At 48.1% G+C, this 18,584-nt stretch overlaps 1 protein-coding gene across 1 annotated transcript; it reads left to right on the top strand.

The window, feature by feature from the left end:
* The first annotated feature begins 12,100 nt into the window (after positions 1-12,100).
* On the top strand, positions 12,101-17,644 carry ednrba (endothelin receptor Ba). Its single transcript, XM_086202979.1, has 8 exons — positions 12,101-12,408; positions 13,233-13,706; positions 14,520-14,632; positions 15,107-15,311; positions 15,732-15,881; positions 16,060-16,193; positions 16,276-16,384; positions 16,469-17,644. Exons 2-8 carry the CDS (start codon positions 13,293-13,295, stop codon positions 16,601-16,603), a joined length of 1,260 nt encoding a protein of 419 aa, XP_086059105.1. The 5' UTR covers positions 12,101-12,408; positions 13,233-13,292; the 3' UTR covers positions 16,604-17,644.
* The last annotated feature ends 940 nt before the right edge of the window (positions 17,645-18,584 follow it).

Below are 18,584 nucleotides of genomic sequence, written 5' to 3'. Positions count from 1 at the left end.
GTGTGTGTGTAAGTGTGCGAATGTGAGCGTGAGTGTGTGAGCATGTTTGTGAGTGCGTGTGTGTGTGAGCGTGAGTGTGCGTGTGTGAGCATGTTTGTGAGTGCGTGTGTGTGTGCGTGCGTGAGCATGAGTGCATGTGTGAGTGTGCGTGTGAGCATGTGTGAGCGTGAGTGTGTACGTGTGTGAAAGTGTGCGTATGTGAGCGTGAGTGCGTGTGTGAGCATGTGTGTGAGTGTGTGTATGAGTGTGGGTGCGTGTGTGTGTGTGAGCATGAGTGTGAGAGCATGTTTGTGAGTGCGTGTGTGTGTGCGTGCGTGAGCATGAGTGCATATGTGAGTGTGAGCATGTGTATGAGTGTACGTGTGTGAGCGTGAGTGTGTGAGCATGAGTGCATGTGTATGAGTGTGTGTGTGAGCATGAGTGTGAGAGCATGTGTGTGAGCGTGAGTGTGTGTATGTGAGTGTGTGTGTGAGCGTGAGTGTGTGTATGTGAGTGTGTGTGTCAATGTGCGTATGTGAGCGTGAGTGCGTGTGTGAACATGTGTGTGAGTGTGGGTGCGTGTGTGTGTGCATGAGTGTGAGTGTGCATGTGTGAGCATGTGTGAGTGCGTGTGTGTGTGTGTGCGTGAGCATGAGTGCGTGTGTGAGCATGTGTGTGAGTGTGTGTATGAGTGTGCGTGTGTGAGTGTGTGTACGTGTGTGAGCGTGTGTGTGAGTGTGCATATGTGAGCGTGAGTGCGTGTGTGAGCATGTGTGTTAGTGTGAGTATAAGTGTGGGTGCGTGTGTGTGAGCATGAGTGTGAGTGTGCGTGTGTGAGCATGTGTGTGAGTGTGCGTGCGTGAGCATGTGTGCGTGTGCGTGTGTGAGCATGTGTGTGAGAGTGTGTATGTGTGTGCGTGTGTGAGCGTGAGTGTGTGTACGTGTGTGAGCGTGTGTGTGTAAGTGTGCGTATAAGTGTGGGTGTGCGTGTGTGAGCATGTGTGTGAGTGCGTGTGTGTGTGCGTGCATGAGCATGAGTGCATGTGTGAGTGTGCGTGTGTGAGCGTGAGTGTGTGTAAGCGTGTGTGTGAGCGTGCGTATGTGAGCGTGAGTGCGTGTGTGAGCATGTGTGTGAGTGTGTGTATGAGTGTGAGCATGTGTGTGTGCGTGTGTTAGTGTGGGTGCGTGTGTGCACGTGAGTGTGTGTGGGTGCATGTGTGAGTGCGTGCGTGAGCACGAGTGTGTGTGTGTGTGTGGGTGCGTGTGTTAGTCATGTGTCTGGAGTAAGACAGATTTGTGTGTTTCTTGTTGTTTATTTCTGGTTCTTGTTAACATTCTGATGCTCTATTTCCTGTGTGATCCCTTGTCGTAGCCTTTTTAACTTCAATTAGGAATTATGTTCTTGTTATTGAAAACAAAACATCTTTGACAGACGTTAGCAAACGAAGCCGCGCGCCTTTTATTGGGTTACATAAGTACTCACATTGTGCAATTGGTGTCAGCAAGTGTGGAAGTCTCAGGGTAGCATCGTCGGACTGCATCCTTCGTCTTATCGCCGTTTCTGACCGCACAGCTAAATAAGAGCTGACTGATCCTGATCCCATCATGAGGAGACAGTTTTTATTTTTCTGGCTGATGTCATGGATGCCATTGCACCTGACCAGCGTAGCATCGCGTGCTAATATGCAGCCTTTGATAGCTGTTGTCGCGGCAGCACAAGGGACAGTGACGGAGTTTCCGACGTATTTTTTCGCTCCAGTCTGTCTTTCAAGTGAAACACCTGACGGATGAGGAGAGAGCGCTGCTGCCTTGACGCAGACGGGTTGAACTTGTGGCTGAGATGACGACAAGTCACAGAAGTTACCGGAGGAGGTGACACGCTTTCATCCCCTTGAGTATATTATTGATAGCAGAGTTCTGGGATGTGTTTCCATCAAAACTGATGGGCGCGATAGCCGTGACAGCGCAGTGATTTGGGAGTGAACGTTGATCAAAGCTGTTTCCTTCTCAGAAAAGTCCTGGGTGAAGCGTTACTGGGTGTCTGAGCCAGCGAGGCTGGAGACATCATTTCTCCTTCCACATGTGTGAGATGCATTCTTTTTGAAATTGATGGTAATTTGAGTCCAAATATGTGCTCATGATTCAATGCATGTTTGTCTATGTGCCACTGAGCCGTCACATCAAAGTCCCACTCCAGTCAGGTACCCAAAGAAAGCAACCCTGCATAATCCACTTAGCACCAGCATGTTAGCATTGCATGTTAGCATTGTCACAGCATCAAGATCAAAGCCGCGCTGAGTTATCTGCCCGATCAGATCTAGTTTGTAAAACAGGTCATGTGACCACACGAGAAATCAGAAGTCTTAGCAGTAGAGCACTGGAGGGCACAGAGAGAGGTCCCGTAGCACCGAGGAGGGGAAACAAACATGGTGACTACAAAATAAAGGAATAATGGCACAGACACAGTGACTCTCGGCAGCACTCTGACTGCAGCAGTCGCTCACATGGAAGGTGACATTAAAAGTTGACAAGAATAAAAAGAGAACAAGCTCCTCTCATCGTCAGCCAACGACAGCAGGAGGTGGATGTGAAACTCAGCTCGTCTGCTGCTAAACGTTAGAGAAACCAACCGACTGACACCAGAGGGAAGTGAGGCGAGGACGCGTCCAACGCTATCGGACCAAAGGACAAGCACTTCTGGCGGAGAGGTGCACTGGTGAGTAGAGGTTGTGCGAGCTGTGGATGTGTCACTAAAATGTAGGTGCGGATTAACTGTTCTTTCATCAAAAGATTTGGAGAACATAGAACAGAATGAAGCAGCCAGAAGCTGGCGGTGTCGGCAGCGCCACCCATGACCGAGGCTGTGGAAGGCCAGCGAAGAAGAGGAGCCATCACACAAAAAGTAATGGAATGGTTCTTCAGTGCCAGCTGGTGCTGGACCTGCTGCTGCTGCTGCTGCTGCTTGGGGACGGAGACGAAGTTGAGGAAAAACCTTAAAGACGGCGGAGGCAGAAACAGCTGGGCAGTGACGTGAGTTGAGGATTTGCTGCGTCAGCACTAAGTCCAATTTAAAATCCCCATTTTGCGCTTTTTTCTCTTTTTAAAAAAAAGATCGAAACACCTCAAGCGTGTGTGAAAAGTTTTTAAAAAAAAATTGCGGGAGTTTTTTCTAATTATTGCAGTATCCCTGAATTCTTCTTATGAATTACTTCGAAACACACTGATGGAAACCAGACTGCTGGCGCTGTCCCCCAGCGCAGACGAGGCCGGATCTCTGGAGTTTCTGTCATTTTAATAACAAGACAGAAACAGACTTGCTCCGAAAAACAGAGATCCATCTTGTGGCCACACGCATGTGACGTGCTCTGTGCAGCTGCTCCAATTACTTACAATGATTTCTGACTGCAACGTCCATTGACACGCTCGCTATACACATCAGCGATGCACCCCAGATGTGTTTCAGCCATCAGGTGTAAAAGAAGAGAATTAAAAACCCTCTTGACTCATTTTCAAACTGATGTTTTGCCCAAAAAGTTTCCCTTTTCAATCAAACGTGGGGAAGTTATTCCTGGATCTTGGTGAAAACAGACTTCAGAAACACAAGCCTCACTTGCTGCTGGAGGCCTGAGGATTAGCAACTGCACAACTACAGACCACATCCGTTCCCAAACTCTCCAACGCATCCCATCTGGTTCGTTCTGCTACCCAGCAGTGACACTGGCAGCATGTAAACATCCAGCAGCCGCGCCAAGCCAGTGAACCTGACAGGAGGCGGGATTCCAACTGAGTGTCCGAGCTGGTCACACGGGCATCGTCACTTCTAGAACCCGAGGCCATTTAGTTGGGAAGGGTTTTTTTTTTTAAATCAGAGTTTTTGTGAGCAACTGAGCGCACGGCCGGAGGATGCAAAGAAGAGCCTTTCTATGCGGAGAAGCCGTGAAAGCGAGCGAGCGTGTTCCACTGAGCTGCTGCAGCACAACACGTGAAGAGGATCACGCGTTCAGTTCCGCTGCTCGGGGGATAAATAGCATATCCATTATTTTTCTTTTTCATTATTTTTCAGAGGGTCCAGGGGCAGACGGAGAGATGGAGGGGAAAAACTGAATTAACAAGTCCCATTGCCTCATGGTGCTTGACACGGGGAAGATAGTGAGGCCGTCCTGCTGCTGTCCACCGCTGCACCGGACAACAGCGATAAGCTGGACTTCAGAGGTCATCCTGACCCCATACCCAGGGAAAATACTTGTAGAATCCCTTGAAACGCTGCTGGTGACTCCCTTTTGGGACAAACAGCAAGTTCCCATGATGTAAAACACTCAACATTTCAGGGTGAAGACGTGGTGTGAGGCTGAGACGGTCGGGGTTACATCTCCAGGAAATCAACTGGATGTTATGTTCTGCAAAGTGATGGAAACACGGCTGTGTGTGTGTGTGTGTGTGTGTGTGTGTGTGTGTGTGTGTGTGTGGTGGGGCTGTGAGGGGGTGGAGGGGGGGGGGCATTCCAAATAAACACAGCAGCATTCCAGGGAGGGGAAACGCAGTTGGAAAAGATGAATGTTTTCTTTGAGGAGGGAGAGAGAAAGAAGAAGAAATAATAGAAAGGGAGGCAGGCAGGCTCGTATATTTGGGAGAGAAGCGATTCATAGGTGGAGGGGCGCTTGGGGGGCCGTTACACGGGAGAGGAAATCCATGGTGGCAGGTTTCATTTAGATATGCACATGTGCAATTAACATGCCAGTCACCCCATACACACACACACACACACACACACACACACACAAACATGCACGCACACACACACACACACTCAAACATGCATGCACACACACACACCACGTGCGGCTGATTGCATGTTCTCATGTATCTTTTCACCATAGTCCACATGTTGTTTTTCATTCTGAGCCTGAAGAGCTGTGTGTGTGCATGCGTGCGTGTGCCAGCCTTCAGCATCCTTTTCAGCAGAATGGGAGAAATCTTCTTTACTGGTGTTAATTCTGGCAGTGAAACACTAAACACATCCAAGCACAACCTGTCAGGACCTCAAACGTCTCTGAGAAACGTCTGCGTTCTCTTCACTCTAAGAAAACCATGTCAGCTACGGAGCCATGGGAGGTCTTGTTCTCATGTACATTTGCACTCTTAAAAAACTGGAGAAACCATTGATACACACACACACACACACACACACACACACACACAACTGTGTTTTGATGTCAACAAGAGCTCAGCTAATAGGCCATTATCATGGATGGACACCAGACAAAGAGGCAGACAGCCTAAGGGGGAGTGTATACACACACACACACACACACACACACACACACACACACACACACACACACGTCCCTCCCCCCTGTACCCAGTTTCAGAGAATGAGGGGGAGGAGGAGGAGAAAAGAGGGACAAGGACATGTGAGGAGCAGCTGCCACCTATGGGACAGGAGCCCAGCGCCTTCAGCCTGATCAGCTGATGGGCTTCGCTATGATGTTGTCACAGGAGCATCAGACATTGTTTGGTTGGTCAGGAACACGCCGTCACATCAGGCGATTCCTCTCTACTCTTGATTTCCGAGAGACAAACATGAAAAGCTATTGCTGGCCGCACTGCAAGCTCGGCCCGTCAGCTGATCTCTGCCGTTAACACCTGTGGTGATGTGGTGACGGCTACGAAGGTAAACGCCACAGGTGCCAGTCAGAAGGAACATTGATGGTGATAAAAACCTTCTCAGTTCAGGGGGAGGCAAACGGGGGGGACTAACGTGATCCCCATACAAGCTCCGTCCTCCTGATGAAACTCCTCGCTGTGATGGAGGGAACATGTGGAAGAGGGGGTGGAGTCACGACCAGGACAGGTTGGTAGGGTGAATTGTAAAATTGTGGAGAAAAACAAGGGAAAAGTCAAAGAAGAAACCAGTTTCAAACGCATGTTCCAGCTGTTCTATTATCCTGAGTGGCTTATGGATTTCTTCCTGAGAAAAATTTCAAGTTAAATTGTATTTGCAGCATCCCAGACACACTCCATCTGTCCCTGCACCGGCGTCGTCCCGCAGAAGGCCTCATTCATCGCGGTTCCATCACCACACGTCACACATGACCAAGGTTGTCCGCAAAAAGGCACCAGATGGATAAACAATGTGATTGTATTATTTAACGTGTCATCCTGGACTGTTTAAGAGTGGCCTCGTCGTGCTTTACAGATGAACTCCTCATCCGCTGCAAGACTCCTCGCAACCCTGAACATGTCAAAAACATGGCCCACCAAGAAGGATCTCAAAGAAGCCGTTGCAAGTGGCCACATTAAAGTGAAAGCAAATTACTGCTTAGTATTCAAGTAAGTGCTCCGCTCGAGGGTCTCATAAACAATAAATCAGGGTAATAACTGCCACTGCTCTGCTCGCTGTCAGTTCCCGTTCGGCGCCTCTCACATCTGGCCAGCTGAGAACACCAGCTCTGCCCTTCACACCGGTGGGAAACACCTTGAAGACATTTATGTGTAGCATTGCTTGTTTTAGTATATGAGGAGAAAATACGTCCAGGAACCCTTTCACGTAGGTCTCAGAAGGGCTTGAGGTGATGAGATCAGCGGCAGATAAAGTGGCCATGTGATGCGATGAAAGGGTGAAAGCTGTAAAACATGACTTTCCAAAAGGATGGCTTCATTTAATTTTATCTGCAATAATCAAATGATCTACCTGTTAGAAACTGAAAAGGGAATAAGGAGTTGTTGGACCCCGCAGCAGAAGTAGCTTCTTTTACAGATCAAACAATGTGGCAGCTAATTCCTTTGGATTCACCCACCATGGAGTTCACAAGGCTACAGGCCGAAGGGCTCCTCTGATGCCGGGGGACGAGGACACACAGAGAGACCTGTGGTCGTATTTCAGATGTAAAGGAAGTCTGTCCCTGACGGAGCTCAGTAGGGGTGTTGTTTGTTAGGTGAGGTGCCCTCTTGTTGACACTGAAGCCATAAATCTTCGCTTGGTGAAAACAAGACAAGCCTTTGTCAGCTTCGAATCTGGTGCATCCAAGGAGAATTTTCTGCTTTTACATAAAGCAGCTAGACCAGGTGGAGCAACTGCTGCACGGATCAGTGTGTAGTTGTGTGTGGTTGTGTGTGTAGGGTGTGTTCCTGGACAGCCTGTGGTGGCTCAGTACTATTGGTCTCCGAGGGGATGTGAAGCGGCTCAACACGTTACACGGTTCAGAGATGTTTCACTGCAGCTGGAAGTGCAAAACTTGCCACTCTTACTTTCAGAGTTTTGATTTGTGTGTCAAAGTTGTGTTATAATGGTGACTTTGCAAGAACAGTGAGCCTTTGAATAAAGCTGCTGACTGAGAATTTTAAAGGAAAAAGATCTCGGGAGAAGGTGAGCGAGATCAGAGCTGCCTGTGACGCTCCAGGAAGCAGCTGAACAACAGAGCGTCTTAATGGCGTTGAGCCGAATGTGCTGTTCTGAAGGGGGAAGCGGTGGCGGCCAACTCACTCCCACCTCGCTACCTGCAGGAGACAACAGGTCTCTCCTCCCCTCCCTTTCTCTCCTCACCGCCAGTGACAGGAGTGATTGTCTTCTGAGGTCCACCAGCTGTAAAGTCAATCCACAACATGCCACACTTTGAAGCTGCGCTAGTGTGAGGAAAATGAGAGCGAGCAACTCTCCTGCCCTGGCTGCCGTGCGGCCCCCGGCGGATGAAGGACAAGACTACAGTGTAGATGGTGCGTAGGCGCATTTAAACTCCTCCAGCCAGTCAGTCGGGCAGCGGCCGGAGCAGTTGGAGGGTCTGCTGCCTTTGGCGCCAAGCAACACAAGCAGAGAATGTTATGTGGAGAGAACAAGCCCCTCAGCGGTTTCAGTCTTTTTATTAGGACATCAGTCACTGTCAAACAAGACCAATAAATGACTCTTACAAATAACAGGGGGAGTAAATCTGAGTTAAGTGACAGCCCCCCCCCGATTCAAAATGAAGTCATGAACCCGTGGAGTCACATTGGCTGATGGTCTGTTAAAGGGTAACCCTTCACAATGATGACATGTTATGGATTATCAGTTGTCAAATGAAAGCGAGCGAGCAGGTTTGAAGTGAGCTCTCGTTGTGTGGAGTCCAGGGCTCCTGGGGGGGAGGTGGTGGGTGTGTCCCTATTCATATCCATATGGATTCATTCATGGTGGGGAATGTGATGATCCCGAGAGACAGAGAGCATTTCCCTCTTCTGTGACTGAGTCAAGGCCTGGGGGCCTGGGCCTGGTCCAGAGGGGCCGGCTCACAAGGCTCGCCGACTGCTCCTCAAATCACAGGCGTGACATTCTGACATGCAGCACCACCATCACATGACATGAAACATGTGCCATCACCTCTGACGTGATCACAGCTACAAGCCAGCAAAGGTGAGCAGGAGAAGCACCGATGGAGGATAGGAGGAGGCATTTGGGCAGAAATGGAAATGGAAATGGTGAAAGCTTGTCCGCACACAACAAATAGGCCAGTTAGAGACTAAAAAGTAAAAAGTGCTTCAGAGAAAAAGAAGAGAAGACAAACAGTTCAGTCATCTGATCATCATCAGTCTCCAGAGGAAGAGACGGATGACCCCCGGTGCTGAGGAGTGGTTGTTCAGCTCTCTGAAAAAAGGATCTTGTTTAATCCCTCGTCTAAACAAAGGTTCACTATGACTGCCACCAACCTGCTGCTTGTTTTCTGCCTGCGGAGACACCAAACCCACGGAGCAAGCTGGGGCACGAGCCAGGGAGGAGAAGCCTTTACATGTGTTTGACAGCAAAAAAATGCATTTTTCAAAACAACACTACTCACCAGCTCCAGCATTTTTTACAATCCTCTCTGTGGAGTCCCATGACGTTCTCCTGCACGGCTCCATGTCTCACAAGCTGCCGCTGCACTTCAACACCCGGGAGGAGTGATGGTCATATCAGCTGAAGCGAGCAGTGGCCCCCTCGTAGGATGTTCACTCGTGTATTCCTGACAAATCTAAGAGTTCACCACGTCAGACTCGAGGCATCCTTCTTCCTGCCTTACTGTTACCGCTGCAGTCAGCGGCTTTAGCTCCAGCTGTTTTTGCTACATCAACAAGCTGCTCAGTTCTAGTGGCGAGAGCTTGTGTTGTCCATGTGTTCCAGTGGCCTGGCCAACATTTTTACTGTTATGTTTGGCAATGACGCCTACTTTTTTCATATTTATTTACTGATCGAGAAGCTCCCGTATCGTCTTTATCATCAGATACGTACAATAGTGTATCGTCGGCATAGCTGTGCCAGCAATTATGTTCTGTGGTGACATCACATCGCAGAAGGATCAATGCTGAGAACAGTCAGGTGAGTCCTTTCACTCTGGCACCTCCCTCCCTGTAACGTACTCAGGGTGCCTTCCAGCCAACTGTGGTTGAACGGTTGGATATCGAGCTTTGACTCCTATCAATTTTCAGGAAATTTCCAGGAAAGTGAAACTGGCCTCGACTGATGACCTGGTTGTTGAGGTCGCCGCACTGTAAAGCACAAGTTCATTCTCCTGGGTCCTACAGAGATACATCAGTACACAGACACACATCGGTTGCTCTCAGAAGAGCGGCGTGAAGGATCCAAGGACACAAAACTGCCACTCAGATCTGCAACGGTAGAGTTGCTGCACGAAGTCAACTTGGAAAAAGTTAAGACCACAAGGAGGTCTACAGGTGCTTGTTTACACAGGTCACAGCTGACTGGAGACACAGAACATGAGAGCTGGAGCAACTATACGGTCAGAGGTGCCAAGGTGTATATCAAGTCAATGACCAACAATTCAAGTGAATCAGTTCCAGACATCAATATTGGATGAAACTGTAATGCGTCACCTGAAATTCCCATGCCAACTCCTTACTTAGTTAGCTTCATTGGACTAAACCAACGCTTGGAACGTGGCGGACTCGTGATATCCACTACGACCGTCCAGTTAAGATGCTGATACAACAGCGTCCCTGACACAGACGTGGTGTTGGAATTCTGAGGTTAACTTTATTCACTATGTAGTGCACCATAAAATACCCACATTGCGCCGCAAATTTGGGTGTACATACAATGTACCTTACATTTGACTCCTGTATACCACAATGCAATGCGGACGTGTATTTGTGGTGAAGAAGAAGAAAAGAACAATGGTCAAACAGGCTGGTGCGAATTTTTTTCACGAAAGTAAGGAAAGGTAAAGTACAGCATTTTCTGTCTTCATGCAATGGTAAAGTAGCATTTGTACATCAAACTGACAAAATGCTCTACTTTTTGCCATTATGAGAAATATCCTGTTTGTTATTTAGCAGCTGCTCGCTAACATTTGGCTGTTTAAAAAAAATGGAGAGGCGCCTGCAGCGTCGCGTGAATATCCCACGCGTCTCTTCTTTTCTGTTCCAGCAGAGTCGTTTGGTCATTCACCGCTTCACTGTTTCATAAAGGCTACAAAGGGAATAATGAGTGAGCGCACGAGTGTACAACTACAAACGCAGCCATGTTTGTAGTTTATGTCTCTTCATTCTACACCAACATAAACATGACTCATAGCTTCAGATGATTTCATTTCAGGGTTGACGCGTAGACACAAATGATCCAGAAATCCCTTTGACCTGGTCAAAGGACGAGAAAGGTGTTTCAAATGACACTCGTATTGGAGAACAGCATTTCAAGCAGATATCCCAGCCTGTTAAAGGTATCTGATACAGAATTTAAAAAAGAAGCTTTTCATTCACATTCCCTGCAAAAAGTAAATCATCCTTTCAGTATGTTTTCCTATTAAAATATGAACAATGACCGAGGAATGGCAACATCAGTCAAAAAAATCACTGTTAGGGAATTTTCCTAAATCACTTATCCTGGTGTCCATTGTGCACTTTTAAACTCTCCTGCAGACGTGCACTAATAATGAATACAAATGCACCGAGGTGACCTGATAGGAATTCTTAAGGCTCCTCTGAGATGCTAATCCATCAACAGAGGAGCACATCTGGAGCTGATGGTTATTTGGTGTCAGAGCCAATATCAACAGTGAGCCAACACAGTAGTGATCTGAGGAGTACCAGAGGAACATCTCCCATCATTAATGTACAGATGGTAGAAATTATCACCGCATATATCACGACGCAAACAAGAGTCCGAGCCAGAAACACGCTTGCCTGGAGGATCCGTGAGAGGAACAGAGAAAAGACAGCAAACGTGCCAGCAAGATTATCCTTATCATCCCTGCAAGTGAGGCCATGTTGAGGAGCGGCAGCAGGGGGAGGAGGGGAGGTGGCAAACCGCAACATCCCCCTCTGACAAGAAGAAAAAAGTTGCACTGGTGGTGTGTTTTAGAAATCTAAAGTGGCATTTCACCTAAAAAGTGTATCCAGTTCACGGTTTCTTAGCTGAACAAACGCTTTGATTCAAGCTAAGAAATCTTGGGCTCTGCGCCGCTGAGCCAGCGTGACCAGCCTCCCAGCGCCTGCTCAGGCCCACAGATCTACGCTGCAGACCGTGTGAACGTCTGGTAGGAAGAGAATGCTGTTTTTATCTGTTTTCTAGTGCGTTGACTGTGTTCTTGACATTGAACGTGAGGAAGCAGGAATCAGAAACAAAGAGACACCTCCAGAGTGCACATTGGTCAAGAGGTCAGTGGGGCTTCTGAGTGGGTTTGCCTGAATCTTGAAGACCCTGCATGAACACGGCGGTTTGAGCAGTGGGAGAGGGGTCCAGGGCTGTGTTGGGAGGTGTTTAGTAGCTCTGCTGTTGTTCGACAGTGAGGACGAGGACGACGTCCTCTGAGGACACGCATAGAAGCAACTTGATGAACATCTAAGAGTTTTTTGCCTCAGGAGAGACCTGGCGCTGCACCTTTGAGCATGTTGGCATGCCGATTGCATTTAGCGCTGCTGAAACTTGAGAATGTGACCATGCTTGATGAAGGGATAAATAAAACAGGATAAATTGTACCATGAAATAGAGTCTGGTCGATGAACCCACCTGCACCAGAAACACCCCGTATTTCCTCCTGAACAGAGTTTTTGATTTGACCATGTTTCCTCTGAAATTGACAGAACTTTAAACTGAGGAGCTCGTGAACATCCTGCCCGCCTTCCTCTGTCGTCGTCCTCCACCTCCTCCCTCACTTAAAAAGAGGAGGGGTCGTAGGGCAGTGGATCCGCTCAGCAGACTCTTGAGGGGCTGTGCACACTGAGACTCAGGACCAAGAGGACGTGAACCAGCAGCTGCTGCATCTGGAGCCCAGACCTGGAGCCTTACTTTGACACCCGCGACAGCGAGCGCAGCTGCTGCTGCTGGACATGACCGGACCGTCTCCTCAGGGACAGCATCCCTCTGCTTTGGGAATCTTTCTCTGTCCAGGCAGCATGAAAGTTACTGGGGACGTTTAATCTGAGAAGTTGATAGTCGGGAGATTATCTACCTCCGTCAGGCGTTAGGTAAGTAAGAGAGTAGATAACCAAGACAGAGGAACACTCATGGATTCATTCACTTGAGAAACTATTTTTGAAAGTGGATCGAGTGGTTAAACTGGTCTACTTGGTAAAAAACAAGAGGGGATTTCTCAGAACTTTAATCCAGACTTGGATGCCCTTCTAACTATAGACAGAGCCTTTCATCGGCTGCCTGATGAATCAGGGTGATTAATGGCCTTTTTAGATCATTAGAGCTCCTTAAGGCCAAATAACAAACAATGTGGACTTTTCATTGATTTGTTTGTGTGAGTTCACACAATTTTACTCTCTCTCAGTAAAGAAGACGCTGTCACTCACATTAATGCTGTTTAACAACCTCAAATTCTTTTTTATCCATGATTGTACCTTTTCATTTCCTTTTTTAGTTGATAGTTTTCTCAACTCAGTATAATCAGAGTGCACAAGAGAGACAATGCTTTAGTGTGACATATTAGTTTAATGTTGCCGTTGCTCATCGAACGCGAACATTGACTTTATGGCGTCCGTTGGCCTCAGAGTTCTCTAGATATCAGTATCACTCGTGGTAGTTTGATTGTTCACCTCAACTTCACCTACAACATCTTGTGATGAAGAAGTATTATTATATTTCACACAAATCCTCCCCATTGATTCATAAAAGCTACTATCATGTTGTGCTAAGTGGATCTGCTGATCCGGTTGAAGGATCCTGCAGCTCTACATCCTAGAAGACCACTAGAGTGAGGCCAGGGATGATCTCAACAATAAACTAGTTCTCCTGTAGTCAGATATCAGGCCTGCACTCACGCGTTCCTGGCTGTTCCTCCCAGGCACACCCAAGGAGCACCAGGAGCAGCACTGTTGGACACCTCCTCCAGCCGGACTACAGCATGAAGCCTTGTCTCCTCTGTGTGGAGTTACTCCTTTTAGGGGCTCACGTCCTCGTGGTCAGTGGGCAGCTGGATCCAAAGAAGCACTTGCCCCAGGACGCTCTTAGCGCCACACAAAGACACGGGCTGGTTGAGCGTGATGTTCAGGGTCCAGTTAGGCCCAACATCACCCTGCCGCGCCGCAGAATACCGCCCATGTGCAGCGGACCCACAGAAATCCGAGACACGTTCAAGTACATCAACACAGTGGTCTCCTGCCTGGTCTTTGTTGTGGGTATCATCGGGAACTCCACCCTACTGAGGATCATCTACAAGAATAAATGCATGCGGAATGGACCCAACATCTTAATTGCCAGCCTGGCTCTGGGAGACCTGTTGCACATCATCATCGGCATTCCTATCAATGTTTACAAGGTGAGTGTCAGGGTCCAGGTCCAGGTCCAGGTCCTGACAGAGACTCAGCACCGGGCTTTGTTCCTCTGTTCCAGCCAATATTCTGAACTCCCTGAGGTTTGCAAAGATTTGCTGCCCTGCTGTAACTTCATGTACAAATATGTTTCTACATAGTTGTCTTCACATTTTTTTCACCACAATTTCCCAACACAAGCAAACACACCCGGACACACAAACACACAGACACACACTCTCTCATTGTGAGGGGGGATTTTGCTGCTTTTCGCATGTTATTACTCTACTGGCTCCTGAGCCCCTCTGTATCCCTGATGTCTCCGGCATGTTATTATCTGCTCATTGTGTTGTTTTCTGTGCGTGTGTGTGTGTGTGTGTGTGTGTGTGTGTGTGAGTGAGTGAGTGAGAGAGAGAGAGAGGGGCAAAGTGTCTGTATTGGGTAAGAAGGCAAGCATGTTAAAAAAAACCTGGTCATGGTATGTGCACATATGATTCCAATGGATCCACGCTCACATTCCATTCAGAGATTTGTTGTCCTCCAAGAGCCACAGCACCTCTCTGGGTTGCTGAGCTTTGAAGTCTGACAAAAACACCACTGTTTTGTCAAGGCAGGCCAAAAGCCTTCACCCCGGCCGGCGAGAATAAGAGGGATAAAGAAGCGTACATGTCCAGAAGCCAATAAGTTCAGCTTCACGCGTGTCTGGTCTACACTGGATGCCTGAAGCTGGAAAAACAACATGGAACCAGAAAAATTTGCTTCACTCCCTTTCATGGCGTTACTCACTCTCTGAGTTTCTCTCCACTCCTGTGTCCCGTCAGCTCCTAGCAGAGGATTGGCCGTTCGGGGTGGCCCTGTGCAAGCTGGTGCCGTTCGTCCAGAAAGCCTCGGTGGGAATCACTGTGCTGAGTTTGTGTGCTCTGAGCATTGACAGGTGAGTAACACCCCCCACCCCCACCCATCCTCTCACGTTAGCCCAAAATGTTGACCTCATTATCGTCTTTGTGTCTCTGGGGTTAGAAGGCCTTCGGGGTTGAATAACATGCGTTTAACACTGAACACCTCTTGCATGATGTTCCACATTTTTAGAAAACACACACTTTCTTGCCAAGAGTCAGACTTCAGCTGGAACCTGGAGAAAGTTAGCATAGCTTAGCTTAGCATCGCTTAGCACGAAGAGCCGGAAAGAACCTGGCTGAACTCACCAATAACACGTTCTGTCTCCTAATCATGAGGAACAAAAACAGGAAAAGAATATGTTGATGAATATGATACTTCATGCTTCCCAGCTGGTGTTAGCAGACATGATCTTCTCAGCGATCTGTATCTCCCCAGACACCTGAAAACTATTCATCTGTATTACTTTGAATAAGCTGGCTAACCACCTCCACATGGATGGATTTTCCAGGTATCGCGCTGTGGCCTCGTGGAGTCGAATCAAAGGAATCGGCGTTCCAAAGTGGATGGCTATCGAGATAGCGCTCATCTGGATATTATCCATCATCCTGGCAGTGCCAGAGGCGGTGGCCTTTGACATGATCACCATGGACTACAAAGGAGAACAGCTGAGGATCTGCCTGTTGCACCCCATGCAGAAAACAGAATTTATGAGGGTGAGCTGCAGCGGCTCAGAAAGCAGATCTTAAAGAGTGTAGACGAAGAGACCTGAACATGCAGTTGCAAAACATTGTGAGACATCCAGACCCTCACACACTGCTCAGGGCTCGGTCAGGGTCAGGAAGAGTTGACCGAGGATGAAACGCTGTGGAAACATCAGGGGAGCCATCACTCTCTCTCCTGACAGACACTGCAGCTCTTGTGCATGCGTGTTCACGTGTCTTCAATTAACCTTGAAATAAGAACAATAAACAGTTTCACTTGGTCCTTTGATTAGTGGATTTAATGTTTGAGGTACAGTCTTGTGTCCCACTGTTGGTTCCAGGGCAGAGTGCAGATAGGCGCCCTCAAACTTACTTTTGATAGCACAGATGTTTGCACGTGCTTCAGTGTCCTTCTGTGTCTTTCCTTGACAGTTTTATAAATCAGCAAAGGACTGGTGGCTGTTCAGCGCCTACTTCTGCCTGCCGTTGGCCTGCACGGCTGTTTTCTACACCCTGATGACCTGTGAGATGCTGAGGAAGAAGAACGGAGTCCAGATCGCTCTCAGTGACCACCTCAAACAGGTCTGATGACCTGACACAAGCGCAGGAGTCGCCCTTTTCCTTCTGACACTTCCTTTATTCCAGCCTAGCTCACCTTCTACACATACATTCTGTATATCCTCATCCTGTGATGAAAACTGAACTCTGTGCATGTCAAGTTGCTGCGACTACTTGCTGACGCGTGTGTGTCTGTGCTCAGCGACGGGAGGTGGCTAAAACTGTGTTCTGCCTGGTTCTGGTCTTCGCTCTGTGCTGGCTCCCCCTCCACCTCAGCCGCATCCTGAAACTCACCATCTATGATGAGAAAGATCCAAACCGCTGTGAACTGCTCAGGTGGGTAAACGGAACAAGCGCCAGAGTGATGCAGAGAGGACGGGACGCTCATGCTCTGCAAATGTCAACATGTCTCTTCCAGCTTCTTTTTGGTGTTGGACTACATCGGCATCAACATGGCATCCGTCAACTCCTGCATCAATCCCATCGCCTTGTACATGGTCAGCAAGCGCTTCAAGAGCTGCTTCAGGGTAAGTTGCAGGTGCCACAGTGAGAACTGAACCAGCAGGGTGATGATGAGACAAACCCACTGAGATGCACTGCTTCTCCTCTAGTCCTGCCTGTGCTGCTGGTGCCTGCCTGCCGAAATGCTGATGGATGAAAAGCAGTCGTGCATGAAGCTGAAGGTCACGGAACGACCCTCTGACCAGAGCAACTCCCGCCTGACCAACAAGTCCACCACAGCTTGAGGACTGTGACCTAAAGCTTAGCACCAACGAGCTTTGATGACCAAAAAACTGGATTAATGAGTATCTGAACGGGGACAAGAGCCTCTGAACGTCCGCAGCTCGTGGAAACAGGGAGGGGCCGTGTGGGAGATGGAGATGGACTTGACCCTGCCAGACCCCGGTATTTAGTGTAATGTCTGACATGTGCGTATGGCCGATTTCGATGATGAAGCTGGTGCAAAAACCCAAGAATACAAAGAGATGCATACGACAGTGTCGAGTGGGTAGAAAACAAGACCCAGGAACGTCTGTCTTTAGGGGCCAAGACAGAAATCTTTCTACTCAAGGAACAACGTGGTCGTCTATGATCACGTTACAGTCCAGTTGCCTGACTGCGGTATATGTTTAGTGTCACATCCTGCCTCCTACATGCCCCCCACTCCCCCGCCCGCCTTAACAAACAAGGTGAGAGGGACTCTGACATGGACGGTGTCCTGTTGCGTGCTGCATGTGTGCACTCGGACGACGCCTGTGTCTGTGATTATCTGGAGACTTGGCTTGATTCGAAAACTCATAACCTAAAACTCCGGACACTTGGCATCATGGAGGCCTGCACGCTCCCCCTGTCCAAAGACCGATAAGCACCAGAGCACTTCAAAAGCTGTTTTCATGGAAGTGAAGTCTGGTGTTAATAACACTGCAGCCTGGATAGAGAATAAGAATATTGAGAATATCTGCGTTGTCTTCCAGTGTGATGTCATGTCACCGCCACTCTCCGCAGCAGCTTGGAAAAAGTGTTCTTCTTTATGTTGTCATGAAGTATTTCCTTCAAAATGTGCGTCATGAGTGGAAGCGTCTTATATATTTAATCATTTGTCACGTTGGTGCCATTGAACGAATGTCTCTCGTCATTTCCTCCACTAGTGAAAGAACTACTGATTCCAGCTCTCATGTACCAGCCTGTTCAGTATGGCGCCCGTCCTTCAGGCTGTATGTGTTTTTTAATGTTTTATCTCCACATTTTCTTAATCTGACTTGTTATCTTGGCCGTCAAGACAAGAGGAGGTGTGTCTTCTTCTTTTTGTTTTTGCAATAAATCATTAAACTTCTAAATATACTAAAGAAGTTATCATCTGTGTACATTTTTTAAGAAAAGCATCAATTTTCTTGCTTATTTATTCAGACACACGGATAATCACAGATGACTGTGGATGTTTAGCTTTGCCTGTTAAAAGTGTGTATGTATGTATGTGTGTGTATGTGTGAGAGAGAGAGTGTGTGTGTGTGTGAGAGAGAGAGAGTGTGTGTTAGAATGTGTGTTGAGAAGGGTAGAAAATAGAGATCACAATAATATTCTGTTAGCCTTCACGATCACATGATGCCGCCTGCCTTCACACTTAAATCAAACACACACACACACACACACAGCTTTGACCTGGGAACGTTCCTTCAGGCTAAAACAGTGTCACGCATGTCACATTAGCTGTCAAAGAAGCTCTCTGTCCTCTCATCTCTCAGCACCCTGCCTCGCCTCATCTCTTCATTCACTCTTCACTCTCCCTCCTTCATAGGCCTCAATCTTTTACGTCTGTTTTTCCTCCTTGTTTCTTTTACCTCTTCTTTATCCTCAACCCGCTTTCCCTTTCCCTGCGCATTCCTCTCCCTGCTCCTCCCGAGCACCCCCTGCCTCTGCCTTTCCAATATGGTTTTAAACAATCCAGTGTGGTTTGACGATAAATCAAACCCACCGGTGCAGCGAGCAGCTGTAGCTGAGAGAAATCACATTGAGAACATTCCACTCCAAACGATCTCCTTTCGTGCTCCGAACAAAGTTTAACAGATTCATCTGCACAGATTCGAGTACGAGGCCTCCGACCCAGGGTGCATGGCTCTCTGCCACCGGCGGCTTTAAGAACAAAGTGAAAAAGTGCAAAGAAAGTTTATACCACGCCCAGATCAACCCGCCACTAACGGGGTGGATTTAGCCGAGCAGACATGTTCT

Source organism: Aulostomus chinensis, chromosome 5, assembly GCF_037954235.1.
Source record: "Aulostomus chinensis isolate RoL2024-O1b breed Wild chromosome 5, RoL_Achi_v1.0, whole genome shotgun sequence".
Lineage (NCBI taxonomy): Eukaryota > Metazoa > Chordata > Actinopteri > Syngnathiformes > Aulostomidae > Aulostomus > Aulostomus chinensis.
The sequence above is the reverse complement of the archived record's forward strand: the minus strand, read 5'-3'. Positions and strand labels throughout refer to the sequence as shown.

Excerpts from the sequence above, each read along its gene's own strand:
- ednrba (XM_086202979.1), top strand. The coding sequence starts at position 13,293 with ATGAAGCCTTGTCTCCTCTGTGTGGAGTTACTCCTTTTAGGGGCTCAC. Across the intron at positions 14,633-15,106 it reads TGTGCTCTGAGCATTGACAG|GTATCGCGCTGTGGCCTCGT; the intron begins GTGAGTAACACC and ends TGGATTTTCCAG. Across the intron at positions 15,312-15,731 it reads AGAAAACAGAATTTATGAGG|TTTTATAAATCAGCAAAGGA; the intron begins GTGAGCTGCAGC and ends TTTCCTTGACAG.